General features: G+C 40.9%; 1 protein-coding gene across 2 annotated transcripts in view; it reads left to right on the forward strand.

The window, feature by feature from the left end:
• Positions 1-21,950, forward strand: part of SLC25A13 (solute carrier family 25 member 13) — a 106,033-nt gene extending 84,083 nt beyond the window's left edge. For both annotated transcript variants that reach the window (XM_076331463.1, XM_076331464.1), the window contains 5 exons: positions 3,279-3,419; positions 15,678-15,816; positions 19,591-19,749; positions 19,830-19,920; positions 20,817-21,950. In XM_076331463.1, the coding sequence (XP_076187578.1) occupies positions 3,279-3,419; positions 15,678-15,816; positions 19,591-19,749; positions 19,830-19,920; positions 20,817-21,006 (720 nt within the window). In that variant the 3' untranslated portion in view covers positions 21,007-21,950. The remainder of the gene's footprint in view (positions 1-3,278; positions 3,420-15,677; positions 15,817-19,590; positions 19,750-19,829; positions 19,921-20,816) is intronic.
• Positions 21,951-22,254: the final 304 nt, after the last annotated feature.

Consider the following 22,254-nt stretch of genomic DNA (forward strand, 5'->3'; position numbering starts at 1 on the left):
CTACACTTTCAACTGCAAAAGTTAGCAAACAAGAAGGCAATGTTCTTCAACTTTTGGCCAAACAGAATGAATGAGCAGGGTGATACGATGTGCTGATCATGTTTTGTCTGTTTTTTCCATAACAGTTTATACTAGCACCTTGAAGAGACTGGAAAAAACCAGATTAATGAGATTTCTTTCATTGCATTCACTATGCAAAAACTCAGAAAGAAGACAGAAGCCATGTTATTGTGATTCAGGCTACTGATTTGGAGATCAGGATATCTGGAGACTCTTAGAAGTTGTGTGTGTTTGAGCTAGGGGGACGCACACACTGGGCATACAATTAACCTCTTTACCTCAAATCCCCTTCTTGTAAAACTGGAGTCATTGTACTTTCCTCACAGGAGCACTGGGAGGAAATATCATTAATATTTATGAGACACTTGCATACTGTGATGATGAATAACACAATAGGAGTTACCAATACTAGGCAAGCAAGAAATCATTTCATTAGAAAGTATAGTAGCCATCTCCAGTTTGCTTTCCCCTCATTTTGAGAGTAAGGAGCTGCAGTTACCAGCATAGATGGTTAAATAACAGGGCGATAAAAGCTCCCCACCAGGCGACTGTACTTGTTACCACTAGAGCTGCCTCTGCACTGGTTGATAAACTGGCCTTCCACTCCATCGCAAAGCAGGCAGGTGGTAGAAACCCTCCTACTGAGACCCTTTGTCAGGTATTGTCGGGCTCATTGCTTTCAGTTATTCACCATTTGATTTTTTGAGTATATCTTTGATCAAATTTAGAGGATGACAAAGGTTGTTCAGGGAGTTCTGGACTAGTACCTAGACAGTTTTGTGGAAAGGCTTCATTGGAAATTTCCAATGTCTTTCTTCAGACGTCCTTTGTGGGCAGCAAAACCGATAGTCTTTTTAGTAATGCCAGAAACATGCAGGTCTCAGTGTTTTAAAAATTTGAATGCAATGAGCTTGATTGTATGAAGTGGGTAAACAATAGCATCCCCATTTTTCAAATAGCAAGCTGAAGCAGAGGAAGTCTTATGTGATTTACCCAGAGCCACAAACATCTAATGCTGCAAGTGACGATGCAGCCAGGTTGGACATGCGAACGTAAACATTTATATGTGCTAGCACCTGAAGTACTTCCCGTTAGTTTGAATTCAGAAATCATTTGCCTTTATTCTCCTTTAAAATCAGATTTCTTTAAATATGGCATTCACTTATAAACATTTTTATAGATTTTTAAATTGTTCAGTGTTTTGGTGCAATAATAATAATAATAAAATTAAACTTAATTTTGTTGTCATCTTTTAAATTTTAATATGGTTTTCCCATAGTGAAAATTAAAGGAACACTTCCCATGGAGTCATGGCACAATTAACTGCAAGAATATCATACTGAGACAAAGTAGTTTATTTGTGCTAATATAGATCAGTTGGTATGAGTTTTTAAGTAGTGTGTTTTAGAGGATGGCTGTGGTATAGCAAACTTGCAAATGAATATTATCACCTGCAATTAGGATTTTATCCTTTTAAGAAGAAAATACGTGTGATGGCATGTGGGATTGCTTTGTATTTGTAATACACAGACCAAAATGTTTATTACATATTCACCATAAAGACCTTTCCAGGATTTTTTTTTTATTTTGAGACTTTGCAAGATGAGTAGACAAGTAAAAGAAACTGTCTCAATTTTTTGTTTCGAATGCTTACTTACTTAATATGTTTCAGTTAAGTGCAGAACTGAAGTCAACGTATGTGCCAAATAATTTATCAGTCTAATTTCTGACGGCAACAAGAATAGCAGTTTTATATGTACCAGGATTCTGGTTTGGTAAAAGCAGTTAAATTAAATTATGCCAATTTGAAAGTCAAAACCAGTTGAGTTACACAAGAGCATGCTTTTTCTGGTCAAAATAGGAAACATTTGGGATATTTTGGGGGTTATGTAAAGACTTTAATTTGTAACCACACTGTGTACGCTCAGTCTAAGTGGTAGACAAGTATAGTTGTTCGTGCGATTTGCCATTTCTTCAGCACATTATTTAAACCATATTACTGTGCATATTTTTTATTTTGAATGATAGTTAATCTGAGCTATGATTAATTCTTTTAACATTTGGATAATTTAAAAAAGATGTGCACATAGTGTTTACATACTAGACATGGCTAGATGCAAGTGCTTTTAAATGCAGCTGATTTCATTTTAGTCATTACCTTCTAGAAAAAAATAGTTCTTGTTCTGTTGTGGGGAGGGTGAGGGTTGCCCTTTGCATAGTTTGTGTGATTTCAGAACCTAGAGAGGGGCATAGCTGTTGTGCCACATAATTAAGAAATTGACAGAAGTTAGAATGACACTCTGTTGAATTTGGGCCAGATGGAGTTTGAATGAGTATTTTTTGAATACACTTAGGTAACCTTCATGTTACCTTTTTTTTCTTGTTTCAAATTTTTAACTCGGGATCTGTCAGTGTAGCAGAAAGGTTATGCCCTGCAGTACATATTGTGAATGAGATGAACTTTACTAGAACTAGCAGGGAGTCTAAAATGCTTGTCACTGTTGTGTTTTAAAACTAACTTTCAAAATTAGTTGAGTGATGTCTTCCCAACAAATGGAGACTGACATGTTAAAACATTTAGCAGTTCTTGAGTAATGGAATCCTTCGGTCTGTAGACCTTCTTTATTACCTGGTGCACAAATGATGTGGAGCTGACTCTTGAATCAAACAGCATTTAATGGCACTGAAACTGGTAGTTCAGTGGGGTTTTAAAAATGCAAAAGGTATCTGCAGTTCTGGTCTTTGGAATCCATGTGTTCTTTGTTTTAAGAACTCATGCCAAAATTGAAAAAGCTTCTGCCAGACTTTTACTCTTCAATAGTATGTTTTCACTTCCTAAGTACTGGCATGCACATCTCAGTTTCTTTACTTAGTTACTAATTCTTCTTTTCACTTCATTACTTGCTTTACAATGTTCTTGGCTTGTCAGTATTGCATAAATTGGTGTTGGTGAATGTATTCTTGCAGCAAGAATTGAGCTAGTGTCTGTCTGATGTACTGCAGTGTCCTGCAGTGGCTGACCTGCTTCCTCTGTTTTCCCTGACCACTCATCTCGTGGCGGGTAGGTTTCTTACCTTGTGAGCTGCAGTTTATTAACTAATACTAAAACTCTTGTCTGCTAATAGCTTAACTGACTGCAGCAGGATTAAAAATGTAGCAGGACGTACACTGCAAATAATGTAACAGGTTAATGTACTGCCTTCCACTTTTAATTTCAGGCTGGAGGTTCTCAAGTGATTTTTACCAATCCACTGGAAATTGTCAAGATTCGATTACAGGTGGCTGGAGAAATTACTACTGGTCCACGAGTTAGTGCTCTCACTGTATTACGGGACTTAGGCTTCTTTGGTCTTTACAAGGTATGGTTTTTTTTAATATATACATGCATTAAAAGCCAATTATGAATATTTCAAATCAAAACATCATTTCATTGTTCTCAGAAACTTTCATAGGTGGACGTAATTGAACTTTAAAAAAAATTCTTCCTTATTACGTGATATTATATCTTCATTTTGCATTTCTAACTAAGGGAAAAACTGTCTCGTGTTTTTGAGCATGTGGTTCCTGTGGATCTTACTAAGATTTCTTTTCTCACTTCAGCAGGTTTAAGTATTGTTCATTGAGGATTAGTTTGTGAATCCTGATGTTCTGCCTGGTGTAAAAATAAACTTATTTTCATCTGCTTCATGATATAGAGCTTACAGTTTTGGAGCTGTGCTTTTGCTCTTCTGTGTTTGATTCAGCAACTTTCCCAGATGTCATTGGTAATCTGGTGATGAGAATTAATTGCAACACGATAATAGTGAAAAAATAGGGACAGTGGGAGCCCAGCATAAAAATAAACTACTAAAGCAAACTTCCCCTTGCTAGTTTAGAAGAACATTGCCACAAATAATATCAGAAAAAGCTGCTTTTGTGGGTGTGTACTACAAACTCTACAATTCTGCTTTCTACGTTACTGTCCTCACATAGATACGTAAATATGTAGAAGTAAAGTTAGGTTTAATGTTAGACTGCAGCAGGATTAGAAACATCTTCTGTTGAATCTAATAGAATGCATGCTGCAAATAATTTAAAGGATTAACATACTACCTTCTACTTTTAGATGAAGGAGACTAGATATGGGGGAGTATGAACGGTCTTGGAGTACTTGGAGATAGCCATTACACACAGTATTGAAACAAAAACTGGAATGAATGCCATGTACTGCAGAGCACTGTGTGGTGTTTCTTCAGATTCTGCAGCCTACTTTTCGGGAGAAAGCTTTCACACTACCCATTTGTCCCAGTATTTCCAGTGCAGCAGGCAGTATTCCTCTGTTTCTTATTTACAGCAGTGGAACTGTAAATTGAAGATGCTTCAAAAACCATCAAATAAGCCCCATCCCCCTTCTCCACAATATTTAAATTCCATCTCCATTTTTAAGCATCCAATCCTTTTAAATTGTTCTGTTAACATTACAAAGAGGAAGCCTGCCTGCGAGTAGATGTATGTATGTTTTGGCCTGGAGAGAAGTTGCAGGTTTGAATGGGATTTAATGGGGAGTTGTTTTTCCCTTTAAATTGAGTTGCTAATTTTTTAGGTGTTTGACTGAAGCTGATGCTATTGTGTAAACTCCTAGTAAATGGCATTATGGTGTTGATCAGGTCAACATTTACAACTGAAAACATGGATCTGCATGCACAGTCTGCATCCCTGAGGCTGTGCAGGAATGGAGGGCAGCTACTAACTTTTACTTGGACTAGTAAAAATAAAACATAAAACGAGAAAGAGGGATGAACTAGTTTACTAAAGGTAGCATTTTTTAGATTTTTTTTTCCTGAATACCTGCTTTTGGTGGCTGAGCAGAATTTGCTACATTTTTCCATTCTTAAATGGCATTAATGTCTTGGGTTGTATTACGAATTGTTTCTGTTTTCTAGAGTAGATACTTGGTGAATATTGGTGTAAGGAATACGGCTGAACAGGAGCTGGTTACAGCACTATGTTGCATTGAAACAGGCAGTTACTTAATCACAAGCTACACAGTTTCGTTGGTTCATTCATTAAGCCCATGTACCTCCACAAAAAAAGCCACAGAAGGGTTTTGTTTTGTTTCTACTCTTCTGTTGTCTCTGTTTCTGTCTCTCTCCACCCCTCCACTCCGCTCCTTGAGTTCATGTCCTTTTGTATGTCCAATTTGGATTCATTGCCTACAAAAACTTGACTGATTTGACAAAACTAGAGAATTTAACCTGGCAATCACAGTCGTCCACCCAACAGAGCGCAGGCCACACCAGAAGTCTTATGTCCAAGTGCACCCTTAGTCACGGCTAGCTCTGTCATTGGGCAGGTTTATGCTGTTGTCCACCAAACACTTTGGCACTATAGCCAAAAAAAAAAAGGCAATCCTATCTGCCCCCTCTCCCGTATGCCAGCAAAAGTGTTGGTGCAGCCACATAATGATCTGGAACAGGAAACTCATTAAAAGTAAAGCCTCCTCCTCCTTACGTCTTCGTTTATTTTGTACCCAGACCAGCTCACTCTGTAGCTCCTCAGAATGCTTGTACCCAGGCAAAGGGAGGAATAGCTTCATGGCTATTCAGTCTGTATCAGAGGAGTTTTATACTGCCTTGAGGTGCTTGTGGAACAGCAGTGTTAGAGGCAAAAGCAGTCTTCTGAATGCTTGTGCTAAAGCTGGCAGTGCTGGTGAGGCCAGGCAGGGATTAATAACTCATTGCATCAAAGTGACCAGCCCCAGTAAATGCTACCCAGAGACCTCAATGGTCTAAAATGAATTTCAGACGAGACTAGATTTGGTAGTTGCTACCTTCTCTGGTGGTGCTTCTCATAAATTAATTTAGTGAGTATAAGGACCAAGTGAACATCAAATAATAATAAATGTTCTACTAAATGATAACTGAAATATCTTGGTACATTTGGAATGCTTGTACTCTTAACGAGTCAAATTAGCTTTAAAATTATAAAACAGGAATGAGGATTTTGTGTCTATCTCAGTACTTTTCATGCTGTTCACTCATAACATGAACAACTCATTTGCATCTTAAGTCTTTGCTTTAGCTTTCTCTTTTGTGTCTCCAAGACACAAGGCTTGTATCTCAAGCCCTGAATGTGCTTATTTTAGTAGATCTAAGTAAGACTCCATACATACTGCTGCAGAAGAACAAGAATAGATACTTGTTTTAGAAAACAGTTTTATTTGTGAATCTTGGAGTTTGTTTATAGGCTTAATGTGCCTTCAGGTAAGTATTCCAGCTGTTTGAACACTGGTCTGTCTTAGCCATGATTTAGGACCAACTGATTAACTTTCTTTTGCAAGTGTTGAAAGCAAAATTCTAGACTTTTTCTGTCAGGAATTTTCATTTGAAATAAATGGATGTCTTTTTTTTTCCTAAGTTTTCTTTAAAAAGTTGTTTAACAATTCAAAATTTAAATGTAATATTTTATTTCATAGTTGATAACAAAATTTTTTGTTTTCATTTTTTTTCTGTTTGGTATGGCCTGAATTTATTTTCTGTTGTTTTTTTTTTCTTTTGTGGCCGAAAGAAAGCAAAACCAACAAAAATTAACTACTCCATCAGTTTTGGTTGAAGACCATAATGTTCCTCCTCTTCCACTCGACTTGTTAGAAATTCTTGTAAAACTGCTCTAAGAAGGGTTGACTGCAGTTTTCTACAGCAGTTTGCACCACTGACCACCCAAATAATTCACTTCTGATGTCTGGATTAATGGATATCAAGTGCCTGTAGGTCTGCATCCCTGGAAGAGGTGAAGATGGCCACTGTCTAGCTGAGGCCAAGTGAGCAGGATGGTACAAGAAGCTGTACAGAGGGACAGGATCCTCTGTTGCTTACAGAATTTCCTTAAAGGTCTTGCTTTGAGATGGGAAGAAAAGGGATTCCCTCAACCTAACTGTTGGCTAGTGAAATCCATGGAGAGCAAAGATCAATGATTTGTCTGTGCTGCCAGCAGTGGAGAAAATAGGCTTGTTACAGAGATAGAATAAATGGAGGGATATCACATATTTAACAGGAAAATGGAGCCCAGAAGACATGATGTTAACTTGAAACTAATATTACCATAATGATAATTTTTCAAAATAGGAGCACGGATATTTTTAAGCGGTTGTTTTTTTGTGATGAATGAGAACATTACCAGTCAGTCTGCAAGCTCATAGTAGAGCTGAAGTGTTTCCATTGCTCCTCAATGTGAGTTTACTTCTGTGTTGTAAGTTATAAGCCTCTTAAATCAGGACTGGTCATCCAGTCTGCTGCACACTGGCTTTTCTGTTTCTCTTGCTCCGCTTTGGCGCTGTTTCGTTTACCACATTGCAAGGACTGCAGTGAAAATTCTCTTTTCCCAGTTCAGAAAGAAATCATCTTGAAAGCTGTTCTTACCACCATAGATCAATCCAGCATGCTCTGCTTAGTTCCTGTGAATCTTCTATGCTGAAATTCGGGTGAAAATCTGTAAGAGTCCCATATAGTAGTCAGCGAGGAAGAATGTACTTTCATTAATTATAACTGCAGCCAGCAGATGCGAAGAATTACGTATGTCGGTCTTAGCTTCACGAGGCGAATTCCTGCATGTCTTAACAAGATCTACTGCTTGTTGTTTGAATTCTTGTATTTTGTATTAATTTCTACCTATGGAGCACTTTCGGTGGGCTTTAAAATAAAATGCCCACACACCCCTGATATAGGTAATTTCAGTGTTCCTGTCTTGCATTAACAGAGAAAACCAAGGCACAGACAAATAAATCTTATGTCTCATGTCAACAAATTAACAAAGGAAACACTATGTAAACCCTTTTTGCATCCAGCTGAGTGGCTCTTGTATTGATTATGATCGTAATTATCCCAGCATTCTAGTCCAAATGAATAGCCATTTGAGGATCACCGAGAAGCTGGGTTGCGTAGTTTTGATGCCCTTCTGTATTAGTTAGATTAATATTCTTTTGGGTCATTCATTGGCATGTTAACGTGGTGCTCTACTGTGCTAGTGACACAAAACAATTCACAGTAGTACTCTGCCGAGATCTCTGCTCTGTGCTCAGCTCTGCTTGCAGACGTGATGTTAGAATCAGAATAATTTGTGTTGAAAGCCAGTCTGGAGGTCATGAGGGCAACCCGACCCAGTATTTGACCACCTTCATGGTTTAAAACAAACAAACAAAACCAAAAAACCCTCACCCTTTTTCTAATGCCTGATTGGAATTGGTCATGTTCCAGCTTCTGTCCATTGCCTCTAATCCTTCCACTGTGCACCTCCAAGAAGAGTTGTCTTCCCTGCACCCTCCCTTTAAGTAGCTGAAGAGAGCAATAAGGTCTCCCCCTAGCCTGGTCTTCTCAGAGTTGAGCACACTGAGTTCCCTCGGCCTCTCCTCATACACCATGGGCTACCCAACTGACTTGGTGGCCCTGCACTGGACTCACTCCAGTGTGGCAATGTCTTTCTTGCACTGGAGAGACCAGAACTGGACACAGGACTCCTGATGCGGTCTCACCAGTACTGAGTGAAGGGGAATAATCACTTCCCTTGCACCCTTGCTACTACAACGCAGGGTGTGGCTGGCTGTCTTCACTGCAAAGAGGCATTGCTGACCCATACTCAACTTGGCCACCAGTACCCTCCAAACTTTTTCTCCAAAGCTGCTTTCTGGCCACTCAGCTTCAGCCTGTACTGCTGCATAGGGCTATTCCAATCCAGATGCAGGACTTTGCATTTGCTGAGTTGAACTTCATGATGTTCATGTCAGCCTATTTCTCCATCCTGTGAAGGTCTCTCTGAATAGCAGCCTTGCCCTATAGCACGCTAGCTACTCCCCCGATTCAGTATCATCCACTGATCTGCTGAGAGTACAGCTCATGTTCCACTGATTTAGCCATGAAGATACTATGGCAGACCATCTCAAAAGCCTTGCTCATAGTCAAGGTGTACAACATCCATTGCTGTCCCCTCATCCACAGGTCTGGCAAACAGGTTGGTCAGCCATGATTTGGTAAATCCATATTGGTTGTTCCCAATCTCTCTCTTGCCCTTCATATGCTTGGAAATGGCTTCCAGGAGCATTTGCTCCATAAACCTCCCAGGGACAGAGGTGTGCCCAAACAGCTTGTAGTTTCCCAGATCTTCCCTCTTGCTCTTCTTCAAGATGAGTGTGATGTTTGTCTTTTTCCAGCCATCAGAACCCCCTTGACTGACTTGACCTTTTGAAGGTAATAACAGCCTCACAACGACATCAGCCAGCTATCTCGGCACCATTGGAGGTATCTCTTCTGGTCTCATGGATTGTGTATGTGCAGATGGCTTAAGTGCTCTGTCTGTAGGTAATGCTGTGCTCCTGCAGACTTTTCTGGTAAGCTCATGGAGCTGAGAGGCCTTAGGGCAGATTTTACTAGTAAAAAGCAAGGCAAAAGTAATTTCTCTGCCTTTTCCATGTACTTTGTCACTAGGTTTCCTGCCTCCATTGAGCAACAGCCTCACAATTTATTTAGTTGTCCTTTTGCTGCTGATGTTCTTACAGAAGCCCCTTTTACTCTCCCTTCACATTCCTTACTAGATCCAACTCTAGGTGACCCTTGGCTTTTCTGACTCAATTGCTGCATGCCCAAGCAGTGGTTCTGTACTTCTCCTGGATAGCCCATACCCACCTCTGCTTCCTTTTTACTTTCTGCATTTGAGCTCAATCATGAGTTCCCTGTTCATCCATGCTGGCCTTCTGACATGGTTGCTCGGCCTTCTGCACAGCGGAATGGACCATCCTAGTGCTTTGAGGAGACTGTCCTTGAAGATCAGTATTATCTTAGTGTACCTTTGTAACTCTAAAAGTTTTTATTTGGGGGGAAATTGCTATCACGGTGCATAGAGGTCCAGGTCAGATAATTTAGATCTCCTCTCCTTCTCTTCCTTCCCCACCAAAGGACTAAAGACCAGTAAGTCTGGAAGAAGAGACCTTTTTTTTCACTTCAACTAATTGTCCATCATAATAAGTACAATAATTTAAAGTCAAAGCTTCCTCCCAGACTCATTGCGCCTTCACTGGGTGTTCAGATACTAGCAATTCTGTAATGATATGCATCTTAGAAATAAAATGCATGTTAATTCCAGCAATAAAAAGATTTGACACATACAGCTTGTTAAGCTAACTGCTGGGTTGAAGCCCTGTAGTCCTTTAAAGCTAGAAAACAAATATTTTTTCTGCCTTTGTCTAAAATCCTGAACTACTTGTGTAAATAAGTATTTTAAAACATTGTACTTCTCAAAACCCAGCTGCTCCTTTGGGGAGGCATATAACAGCGCTTTTGCAGAAGGAATTTGTTTCCTCTGTTTGTCTTCTTTCTGCCAGTAATTGTTGCTGTGAAAGCACCAGGGCATGGAAGCTTATGACTAGTAACTTCTTCTTTAGCTACAGATGTTCTGTAGATGACAGCTATTCTTAAAAATATAGAGACAACATATCCCAGTCAGGGAAAATATCATTTAACCTAACGCAAAATGTCATTTATGTTGGCAGAAATGGGAAAGGATACATGTCTGGTTTTCAATATTTTTAATAGATTTTATTTAATTTCTGGTCACAGTTGAATATTGAAGTAATTGTACAAGATTAGCTAATACATTTTCTGTCTTCTGCCTGTCTCACACAGTAATATGCATAAAGTCCCGTTAAAGTCAGTTGAATTTATATTCTATTGGTTTCAAAAGACATCTTTAAAGCGCTTATGTAAATACACATTGTAAGTACACCTACTTATTTTGTACATCATAGAAATTCATATAATATCTGCCATAAAATGTTTCATAAAATATTACTCTTTTTATAAGTAATCATTCTGAATAGTGCTTTGCAGCATAATAGACAGTGCCACTCCATAATTTTGCACAACAAAGTTACTCTGTGATCCCAAGAAGACGGTAAATAATGCGGTAGTAAATGATTCTTTGAGGAAAGGATACGTTGGTTGTGGTAATGTTTACGATTACAATTACTAGAAGGTATTTAGCTCAGATTTGTGCTTTGGCTGATATCGCCAACACAGTTTACATTTCCAAAACTAGTCAGAAAAGCTTCCAAAAGTCTCTTCATTTTTTTTTGACAACTTCATAAACAGGCTTCTGGTGTGTTGACCTGGAAAGTGTAATCTCAGGTGACAGGATGTGTACCAAGCTCCCACCTGGTCTCTTTGATAACAGCTGAGGTATTTCACCTCTTGACGTTGTGGGTTTACAGCAGGATGATAAACATACGAAACAGAGTAGTAAAAGTTTTGAGTTACATTAATTTGCCTCCACCATGCCTATTTGTGACTGTGTTCTCATGTGTGAGAACCTGCTCTTCAGAAATTTTCTTTGAAAATAACCAGAAAAAAGCCCTTCCAACTAAGAAGTGCTATAATTTTTGTCTGCAAACTGAATCTGAATTGCTGGCACAGCATTTGAAATTAGCATTTTATTCTTCTAACGATGTGCTAAATCAGTTTCATATTTTGGTTGGTATAAATATATCTGAATAAAAACCTGTAGCAGCTTTTAAGGCAATGTCATTTTACAGTAGAAGAAATTACAGCCCTTGAAAGCAAATGCCAGTTATATTTGACTGACTATTACAAAACCTGTTAGGTGCTGTTAGGGCTCTGATTCCAAAGGGTTAAGTCTGTAGCAAAACCCAAGAAGAATGCAAAATGATCAAGAAATGACATGCTGCCTATTGTTTGTAGCTATAGGATCAAAATAACAATTATACATGCCAAATAAATTCTAAACCTGTAAAGGAGAAAAAGAGGGGGTGGCTGTAAGTACAGGTGCCAGGAGCATTAAATAACCCTCTCAGACAAGGTGCACCACTGTTGTCTTGAATGCTGCTAGGTCCCCCCAGTCTGGCATTTTTCCCCCTGCACTAGACAATGTGCATTCACTGCAGGAGACTAGGTTAAGCCTGCGTCTCCCAGACCTGCCGGCTCCTTCTGCCCAACCCGACACAGAGGTGCCTTTGTCAGTATAATTACCCTCCCCTTGTAGTAGAAATAGTTTGTTTAGAGCCTTATTTGCAGGTAGAGCTGGTATAAGCAGGAATTAGCATGCTAAAGAACCTGCCCCAGCACTGACTTGGGCTGATTTATCTGAATCTTTGACAATCAGGGTTTTTTTTCCTCAGTTGGTTTATTCAGTGAGATACTATCCGAGATTAAGAGCTTTAAGGTTATTAAAGAGATTGAAGATGGGAGCCAACTGGCTGTTGTGTGAGGGAGGCGCATGTTATGGTGTGTAGGATCTCCCAACAATTTCATGCCTGGCAGGTCTGCACCTTGGCTGCCAGAATAAACTCGGGCGGATGATCCTTACAGCTTTCTGGGGATTGATTAAAACTCCTTTTGGCTTTCAGCACGTTGTCCACATCAAAAAGGTGCAAGAAGTAAAATAAATGTTTCTTTTGCTTTTCAAGATACTGTGGCCAATCTCCCTAAGCCTTCCTAATTGGCCTAGGCTGGTTGCGGATGATTAACTTGAAGTTAAATGAGGCCTGCTTTTAAACATGCTTTCCCAGACTTTAAACGGAACGATGGGGGGAAACTTTAGACTGTTGCGATGCTGGACCGGAGCCAAGCTGGGTTATTATTAAAGTGGATCCAAGTTTTGATCCAGGTTTTGTTTACGCTGAGCCAACTAAGTTGATGGACATCCCTCCCTCTCTGCGTACCTGAACGTATATTAGTGATATTAACAATATGCCATTTCTGCCCCATGAAAAAGAGCCTCTTAATGAAGGGGGAGGAATATTAGCAGCTCGGGTTAAGAGTTGCTCGCATTTGGAGTTTATTGATTTCTGTAAGTTATTTTAACTATGTTAAAATATTTCAGAGTATGAAAAAAATGCGGAGGAAAAAATGTGCGCAGTGTTTAATGGCAACATTGCAAAGAAAATAAAAGTAATGTGCCCTGAGGGCGAAGGCAGCAAGGAGATTTGCTCTGAGGAAAAGCATGCTCTAAAAATAAATCTTTGAAGAAACCATGTTGGTCTGTGAATGTTTCATTAGTGAGTTTCATAATTTTTCTGTGAGGTAAATACAGTACAGACATTTGATCATTAAAAAGTTGTTTTTTCATACAGAACTTGGTAAAACCCTAGTCTTTCCTTTTTATGTGAATATTAAAGGCAAACTGTAAAATGGGCTTCTCTTGCACATGAGAGGCCAGAATTCTTGTGTCTCTCGTGAATACAAAAGATTCACCTTCTCTGTGCCCTCAAGGTAAAGTGTATGGGATTTGCAGGCAATTTTGAGAGGAGAATCCAGCCCAGCATCGCTTTGTTCCGTGGCTGATAACCCCATTCAGCGCGGGCGAACAGCGGAGCAGCTGCAACGGCAGCGCTTGGAGTTCCTTTATGGCATTTTCCTTAGTGTATCTAGAAAGGCATAACGAGAACCAGCGACTGGCAGCATAAATCAGACAAGTCCAGCTGAGCAGCAAGGCAAAGGGTCTTAACAGCAGGACTCACTAACCTCCGAATGGACTGTCAGGGGAAGCGGTCAGTTCTCAGCCTGAAAACGTCAAGAAATAAGCTGAGAAAGTGTGGTGGAAAGCAGCTGGGGTTGGAGCAGAGCGTGTTGTGCTCACCGTGCTCGGTAACTGAGTCTGTGACACAGAAAGTGACTAGAAGATCTGATGGCTGTTTTTAGATAAATCTTTATTTTCTCGGAGGCATTCTCTGACTGCAAACTGCACTTACTAGCATCTCCTGTGAACTGGCTCGCAGGACCTGGTTTTGCCATCACACTGCTCGCCTGCCCCTGCCTTGCCTCACTGAAAGGCAACTTTTCAGTTTCTCTGACACCTTGCAGCTCTTGCGTCTTTGCTTGATAACCAGCATCCAACTTGGATAAGCACTATATTTTAACTGCTATTCTAGTACAAGCTAAGCTTACAGATATGTCCAGGCATATCATTAGATTTAATTAAATTCTGTGGATATTAGATGTCCCCTGTGAAATATTCTGGCACTGAGCCATGCCCTGGTACAAGAGAAGTACGGTAACAAGGGCACCCCAGGAGGGCTCGTGGATGAACCTCGAACAGTTTCACCACAACTCCACCCTCGCTTCGAAGAGAAGAGGCTTAGGCTCATCCACAAACCATTTCTTTCTCAAGCTTGGAAGATTTTAGCCATTTTCCAAAGCCACCTCCTGTTTGTGCCTTCCTGCCAGTCTCAGTCCTGCTATGTTCAGGCTCTGGTGTCCTCTGGATCTCCATATTGAGGAAAGGCAGATCGCAAGTCCCTTTTGCTGTTGGAAAATGGATATTATTTGGTATTTTATTTTGGTTGCCTTCCCTAGTGACTTTTTGGCTTTTCCCCCTGCTTGAAAAACAGTTGATTGCTTGCTGCTACCCCAAAACTTTCCTTGCCTGTTTGCCACCCTCTTAGGTTTGAAGCCAGCTATATTGCTGGTAACTTCGTTGGCTGTTTGTACCACTTAGAAAATTGATAGCAAGGCAAATTTAACAGTAAGAGCTGAAACTTACTCGAAACAAACTGTATCCCAGATCACCTGTACTTCAAAAATCACAGGTAAATCATCCTGTTACTGTTCTGTGAAAGAGTTAGTGTTATGGCCCTACTCTCTTTCCCTCTTTCCCTCGATTTATGTTGCATTATCAATTGCAATGTCTGCATAGATTTTCCCTGAAGTATTTATTGTAAGTGGGAATGAGACGGGACAGACCTGTCCTGTGGCTCAGTCTTCTTCAGACACATCCTAAACTCCCACTACAGGTACATGGCTACAATGTCAACTATTTAAAATTCTGAAAAGGTGTTATCAGAGTTTACTCCAACATACGATGTTTTCTCTATTACCAGCAAATAAATACAGTACTAGGGAGTGAGGGAGAACAAGTAGACATGATAAATACAATGACAGTGTTGTGGTTTAACCCTAGCTGGCAGCTAAGCCCCACACAGCCGCTCGCTCACTTGCCCCCGGTGGGATGCGGGAGAGAATCAGAAGAGTAAAAGTGAGAAAACTCGTGGGTTGAGATAAAGACAGTTTAACAGGTAAAGCAAAAGCCGCGCACGCAAGCAAAGCAAAACAAGGAATCCATTCACTCCTTCCCATCGGCAGGCAGGTGTTCAGCCATCTCCAGGAAAGCAGGGCTCCATCACGCGTAATGGTTACTTGGGAAGACAAACGCCATCACTCCAAACGTCCCCCCCTTCCTTCTTCTTCCCCCAGCTTTATATGCTGAGCATGACATCATATGGTATGGAATATCCCTTTTGTCAGTTGAGGTCAGCTGTCCCGGCTGTGTCCCTGTGTTATCAACACTGTTTCCAGCACAAATCCAAAACATAGCCCCATACTAGCTACTATCAAGGAAATTAACTCTACCCCAGCCAAAACTAGCACAGACAGAAATTACTGAACCAAGAAACAATACAGAGACACTCCTCAGCAGGGTGAAATACATGGATCTCTCAAAATTTTGAGAGAAGGAATTGCTTTTTCTATAAGCCCTTTGCATCAAAACAAAAAAAATACGATGTTGCTCTGTTCTCTGGTGTTCATAGTTCATCATTAAATTTGCTCATTCTCAAAACTTTGTTCTCTTTTTCAACACAGGGTGCTAAGGCATGTTTTTTGCGTGACATCCCCTTCTCTGCCATTTACTTCCCCTGTTATGCTCATTTGAAAGCTTCATTTGCAAATGAAGATGGGAGAGTTAGCCCTGGAAGTCTGCTCTTGGCTGGATCAATTGCTGGTAAGTGCCCAGATTTCTTTTTGCATGCCACTGTATTGCACCTTCAGCGCAATAGTTATGGCAGTGAGAACTTTGAAAAGCCCAGAAGAGCTATATGCATTTTGGAACCTTATGCCCAAATAACAGAAAGCTACCATGCTGTAGAGTGAGCTAATGTTAAAAATAAAGATACTGTAAGTTCCTGGTATAATCACAAAATTCAGGAGGAAAAACAAAGGGAAAGATTTAAGTGCTGATGTTTTGTCACCATATATCATCTTTCTTTGTGAAGTTCCTGTGCCATTTTTGTTTGTGGCTGACTGGTAAAGTTTTGTTGAAATGGTTTATAAATAAAATCACGGCATTTGTGAAATTCTTTATGATCAAAGGAATCTTTAATTTTGGTATGTGGAGTCCAAAAGCCGTGCTGGCAGTACAGCTCTCTGAACACAATGACATAGCCTGTGACAAAATGACCATTACTTGTTACCCACAGTATCCCATGCAGTTACTTGGCTTTGTAAGGATATTACCATTACCTTTTTTTTATATTAAACAAAACAGAAAAGCTTGAAAACCTTTCTGTTGTGCTATAGGTGGCTGCTTCCTACTGTATCCAGATAGGACAGAGATGCTGAGCGTGATCTTGAGCACTTGCTTGTTTTAGTCTGCTACATAGTGGATAGGAGAGCCAAATCATGCTTAACTTGTCACAGATGCGTTTAACTTGAGCATGCCAGAGCCTCAGGGAAAAAGACGGAGGAAAAAGGCTTTGTAGGCTTAGCTTGCCTTTGTGTCTGCTGCGTAGCTGGTCCCTGGCACAGCACCCAGCTTCTACACCCAAAGGGAACCACCATTTGGTAGCTGCCTCCTGGAGAGGGCAGCTTGAGAGTCCTGCTCCTGCTATGTCCAAGGTTTTCCCTTCAGGAAAAAAATGGGCTTGAAAATTCGTGCAACGAGACCTTTGGGGGAGTGTGTAGCAAGCAGGAGGGCTCCCATCAGCAGGTATTTCCATCGTGTTCATTGGGGGCTGCTTGGTCTCTCTGAGCTGCAGCCAAGTTCTTCCTCCAGCGTGGCCCCTGACAGACTGCTGTGATGTGCCGGGTGAGAAAAATGATGGAGTGGCATGAATCCAGTACAGATAGGTGGTTGGTGGTTTAGCTGTGTTTTCTCATTCGATTTTAAGCTTTCTTCTCCCTGGGGAGACTGTTCTTGGTCAGGATTATACACAGGGCTGTGTCTCTTGAAGAGCCAGGGACCTTTTGTGGCCAGTATCTGGGCTTAGGATATAGCCAAAGCCTGATGGTGCAGATCAGTTAGTCTGTCTTGTTGAAGCATATAGCTTCAGATCTTTGGGTTTGCTCAGTATTCAGTAGCTCATAGTCCAGAGGAATCGACCTGGCACTAGGAAAACCAGCTGTGTTCAAATGACTGGTGCTTAAAAAGACCTTGTCCTCTCCCCTCCCCCACCCCAAACCAGAGCCAGCCTCCAAGCCCCCCAACAGGAGCTTACAGCCAGCTTATTTCCCACCCATTTTAATGGAACAAAACAATTTTTGAACTTTAGATCATATTTACAGACTTGAAACATAAGCTGGCATTTTTAAGCCAAGTCATTTCTTAGATTTTCCTATTTTTCTCTTTCTAGCCATTGTCAGGTGATTGCAGACTGAGATAACCGTCCCTTTGAAGTTCAGGCACAGAAGCAGTCTTTATTGTTGCTGATATGGCTTACCAAACTAGCTATAATGTGAATTTTATCCAGTGCTTCCTGTGAATCCCATCCTAGGTTAACTCTCATGAGCAAATTACACTGCTAAAGATTTAACACTCATCGTACTGTTTACAAAAACAAGGAATTTCTTTTATTGGGTACAAGTAAAGCATGGTGGGGGCATATGTGTCTGCTGTTTTGCCACAAGAAAGTCAAGGGGAAGACAAAACAAAAACCCCACCACCTCTGAAACACTGGCTCGGTCTCTGGGCTGATGTCTCTGCTCTGGCTGGGGATCTTACGTGGTCATCGGACTTCAGACGTGTGCACGAGCTCTGGCTGGGTGTGGGAAACGCCACCTTTCCACAGCCCCCTGGTGCTGGGATGTTCAAGCTGGCTGTGCTCAGATGCGCACCTGCGTCCTTTGCCAGTGGGTGTTGCTTGTGCTGGGTATATTTTCTTCCTTCTCATTGTTGTTAGGGACACATGCAACATGCATGTCATCTAGCTTGATCTGCTTCTGATTTTCATTGTTCACCAGATGTCTCAACCTGTTGTGCCACGGCATTTTCTGAGATGATTCTAATATCAGCTACAGGATCTCTCCTTAATTTGCTCCATCCGCTTATTGCCTCCATGAACTTCCTTCTCCTCCCCTCACTCCTCTTTTTTATTGCCAGCTCCTGCTGTGCCATTTGTCTCATTTCAATTGTAAGCTCCTCACGGCAGCGACCTGTAAATTTTTATTTGTCTGTAAAGTCTTTTGTCCTGTACACATAGCTCCTAAAAACAGGATTAAAAACATCTTTAACTGCAAAATATCCTCGGTAATAAGGAATGAGGGATAAGGAGATGGAAGTCAACGTGGAGTAAGCAGAATTGTTTCTAAGTATGTCCTTTGGTTTTCCTTGAAAACACTGGTTGGCTTTTGAAGGACAAAAGTCCGGCTTTAAACTGAAGACTCAACCAATATCCTGGTGTGGGTAAGGCTAAGCAAAGAGGAATTTCAACATTTCTGGAGTTCAGAAACCTTTACCGGGTTTTAGCACTTGCCTGCCAGACTGACCACTGTGCAAACTCAGCTTGTGTGTTATTTTGGGGGGTCCAGGAGAGGAGGAGGAGTTCTTATTTTGGTGATACGCACACGCTTACATCTCTCAGAGCAGTCTGCAGGAAGGGTGATCTGGTGCTTGAAGCCAGACCATGTTGGTTTGGACAAAAGTTGTTACAGAATTATTAAGCCTAAAAAAAAAAGCAAAGGAGATTTATGCATCTACATCTGACCAAGTTGGTTTGGAACAGATGCAGAACGGAAAAGTAATAAAACCATAAGAGACAGTGTCTTCTGGGTACAGTCTCGGTGCTTTTTTTTGGGTTGGGTTGGTTTTTTTTTTTTCAATTCTAAACATGGGCAGCCCCAGTTTGGATACGAATGATTTTAGAAATACCACCCATTGGTAATTTGGTATTTTTTGCTTTCAGTTGATTATCTGCCAGGGTAAATTTAAATCTTCCTCCAAGTGTTCTGCTGAGGATGTCATCTGTGGCTTTGCAGCTGAGCAGTCTGCCATTCCTAATGAGAAGAATGACCCTTTTTTTAAACCTTAGCTCTCACGCCTTGCCGAGCGTGCATGGCATTATCTGGTTCTCAGTGACATTGCTGCATTGGGGGGGGGAGAGGTGCGTGTACAAGCTATTCTAGCACAGTGTGCAACCAGAATGCCAGGAACCACAGAGAGGCATGAAAAGGAAAGGGAAAGATCGACCTCACCTCCAAAAACTTTGTGCTTCTTAACTATGCAAGTTTCTGGTTAGCGCTGAAAAAATCCAGCCCGTGCCTCCCAGCTTGGCAGGAAGCATGGGATACGGTTGTTCCTCTAGGAGAAGCTCTCTCTGCGTGAAGCCACGTCCACAACAGCTGCCTCTTGTTGCTTGTTCTCCTTCTCAGCTTCTGCTTAAATCAAATGTGGCTCGATTCTCCTGATAGAAGGATGAAAGGCACGGTTACCCCTGGGTGAACAAGGTGTGTAGCATATGTGACAAGTCGGTGGTACCCACCTGATGATTTTTGTGTTGTGTAGGTATGCCTGCAGCCTCTCTGGTGACCCCTGCGGATGTGATCAAAACAAGGCTACAGGTGGCAGCCCGGGCAGGACAGACCACCTACAGCGGCGTTGTAGACTGCTTTGCGAAGATCCTTCGAGAGGAAGGTCCAAAGGCTCTGTGGAAAGGAGCAGGAGGTGTGTGAAAGAGCTTTGATTACTACGTGATTTCTAATTGTGGTTTTTGTCACTTACGAACTCTTTTCTTTTCTTTCAAGCTCGTGTATTTCGATCTTCTCCTCAGTTTGGTGTAACTCTGGTGACTTACGAGCTACTGCAGAGATGGTTTTACGTGGACTTCGGGGGAGTGTAAGTATGTGGTGTCTGAATCTGTCTGGGACCCTGAAGCTGCACTTGGTTCTGTGTGGGTCTTGGTGCTCCTTGACATGTCAGAGACAGGGTCTTGCTGTTACGGAGGACACGTTGCAAAGGCTTTGTAAATATTATTTAAGCCACACTACACTGGTGGAGGTTAGGATGATACTCCAGTACCTGTTTCACAGCAAGACGTTACCACATTTTATATGTTTCAAGCTGGGGACCTGTATTAGTGTAAACGGAGACAGTGAGAAGCTAAATAATGGGCTGGGGATATAACTGCAGGGGAAATGTGACGCCTGCCAGGTCAGGATACGCTCTGCATTAGTCCCCATTAATTTGGTGGAGGAGCTGTGCCCCTGATTAGGCAGGGCATTTGCCATCCAAAGAAGTCTATAGGTGTCACCAAGTCTAAAGGTGTCACCAGCCTATTTGTTGGAGCTTCAGCTCTGCCTCCTGTCTTTGTTGACGATACAGATGGATGTGCATATTGTTGTTTAACATGATCCCAGGAGCAGCTGCAGACCATTTACGAAGCTTTGGGGACAGTAGTTTGAAAGCCACCACAAAAATTGCTTAAACTCTGCTAGGTTCCTGGATTGGTTGTGCACTGCAGCAGAGACTTACAAACCCCTGCTCCCCTACACTGCAGTTTTGATTAATGCTCTACAAATTTTATCTGGATTTGACCGTCCTCAATCAACATGAAGGCTCTTGACTGTTGCAGAAGGTTTTAAAACAGGGTATTTCTCATTACATTGTAGCATTTAATTTAGTTACTGGGAGGTATACTCAGATGTCTCATTCAGCTCACTTTATGGAGGAGATTTTTGTGAATACTGGTTTTACTCTATGGAAATTAAGTTATTATTTTTATCATTTTGCAGAAAACCAGCTGGATCAGAGCCAGTTCCTAAATCTAGGATCACGCTCCCTGCTCCTAACCCTGACCATGTTGGTGGTTATAAATTGGCAGTTGCCACTTTTGCAGGGATTGAAAACAAGTTTGGACTTTACCTACCTCGGTTTAAGCCATCGCCACCTACCTCAAAGGCTGCTGCAGCAGTAGGACCCTAAGTTTATTGCTGTAGGTTTTTTGTTATTAGTTGGGAAAGAGCCACTTTTCTAATTGGTTAATACTTTGTTCCTTTAGCTTCTCAACATATAACAGTTTAGCTTCATTTGAGTTTTAAGGCAATTTTCATCTTAAATGTAATCATTTGTCTTTGTGCTTCCTTAACCAGATCACTGTGAAATTCTTACCAGTTGTTTTAAGTTTGGGACCATGAATGTATTTGTCCACATCTGACATGTGCTTGTCTTGGGAAGACACTAATTTTAGGTTCCATTTATTGGGGAGGGCTGGGTGAGAGCTGTGAACCAGATCATCTTACAGGCAATGCTCGGTTGCGGATTACCAGGGCGGATGTCGCACATCGTCACTCAAATGGAAAAACTCAGTGGATATCACGGTGCTCAAAGCGGAATGATTTTGACTGTACATGTAAATTGGTTATAAACTTAGTGCGTGTCTGTAGAGGTCAGCGAATATATACCCGGTACCTAAGTATGCCAGTATGCTTCAACTTTTTAAATATGTACACGCACAAATTCTGTTTCTGGATTGTATTATGAAGCTTTTATGTGGAACATGTTTTTGTAATGGAAACCACATTTATAAATGTTTAGCCGTTGTATTATGTTACTGGTATCAAAATGCTCAAAAGAAAGTGTTATTGTCCATAGTCTTTGCACTTTATGGCAGAACTTTTGGCATTCTACTACACGTACAAGGAAATTTCATAACTAGGTGCCTATCTTGGGTTGCTGGTGTTTGGAATTCAGTTTGTATATGCACTTCTATAGTAAAACGCTGCTTGTTTAAATGACTGCAATAGAAAATTCATGCACTGTATCAATGGTACCTGCCTTAACTGCTGGCTTGTAATTGGCAAATAGTTGGTTTCAGATTCTTATTTACTTCATTGAGTCAAAAGAGATTAAAATACTCTAAAAGAAAAGATTTTACTTAATTTTTTGGTGCCTTGCACAGTGTTTAGAAAATTATGTATTTATGAAGATAGAAATAAACCTTTCAAACAGATGCACACGTGGTATTCTGTTACGGAAATAGCGTAGTACATCGAGTGTCTTGTTCAACTCCTGTTATAAAGTTAGGTTAAGATAAAGCTAATATTTGGACATGTAGGCTGTAAAAACACCTGCAGCTTGAGAACAAGTTACCTGAATTCGCCTGTGTAGAAGAGACACCTGTTGGTGCAGATGTCACTGAAAAAAAGAAATTTTTCCTCAGTCAAAAACCAG

The sequence above is a fragment of the Aptenodytes patagonicus genome, chromosome 2 (genome assembly GCF_965638725.1).
Source record: "Aptenodytes patagonicus chromosome 2, bAptPat1.pri.cur, whole genome shotgun sequence".
Lineage (NCBI taxonomy): Eukaryota > Metazoa > Chordata > Aves > Sphenisciformes > Spheniscidae > Aptenodytes > Aptenodytes patagonicus.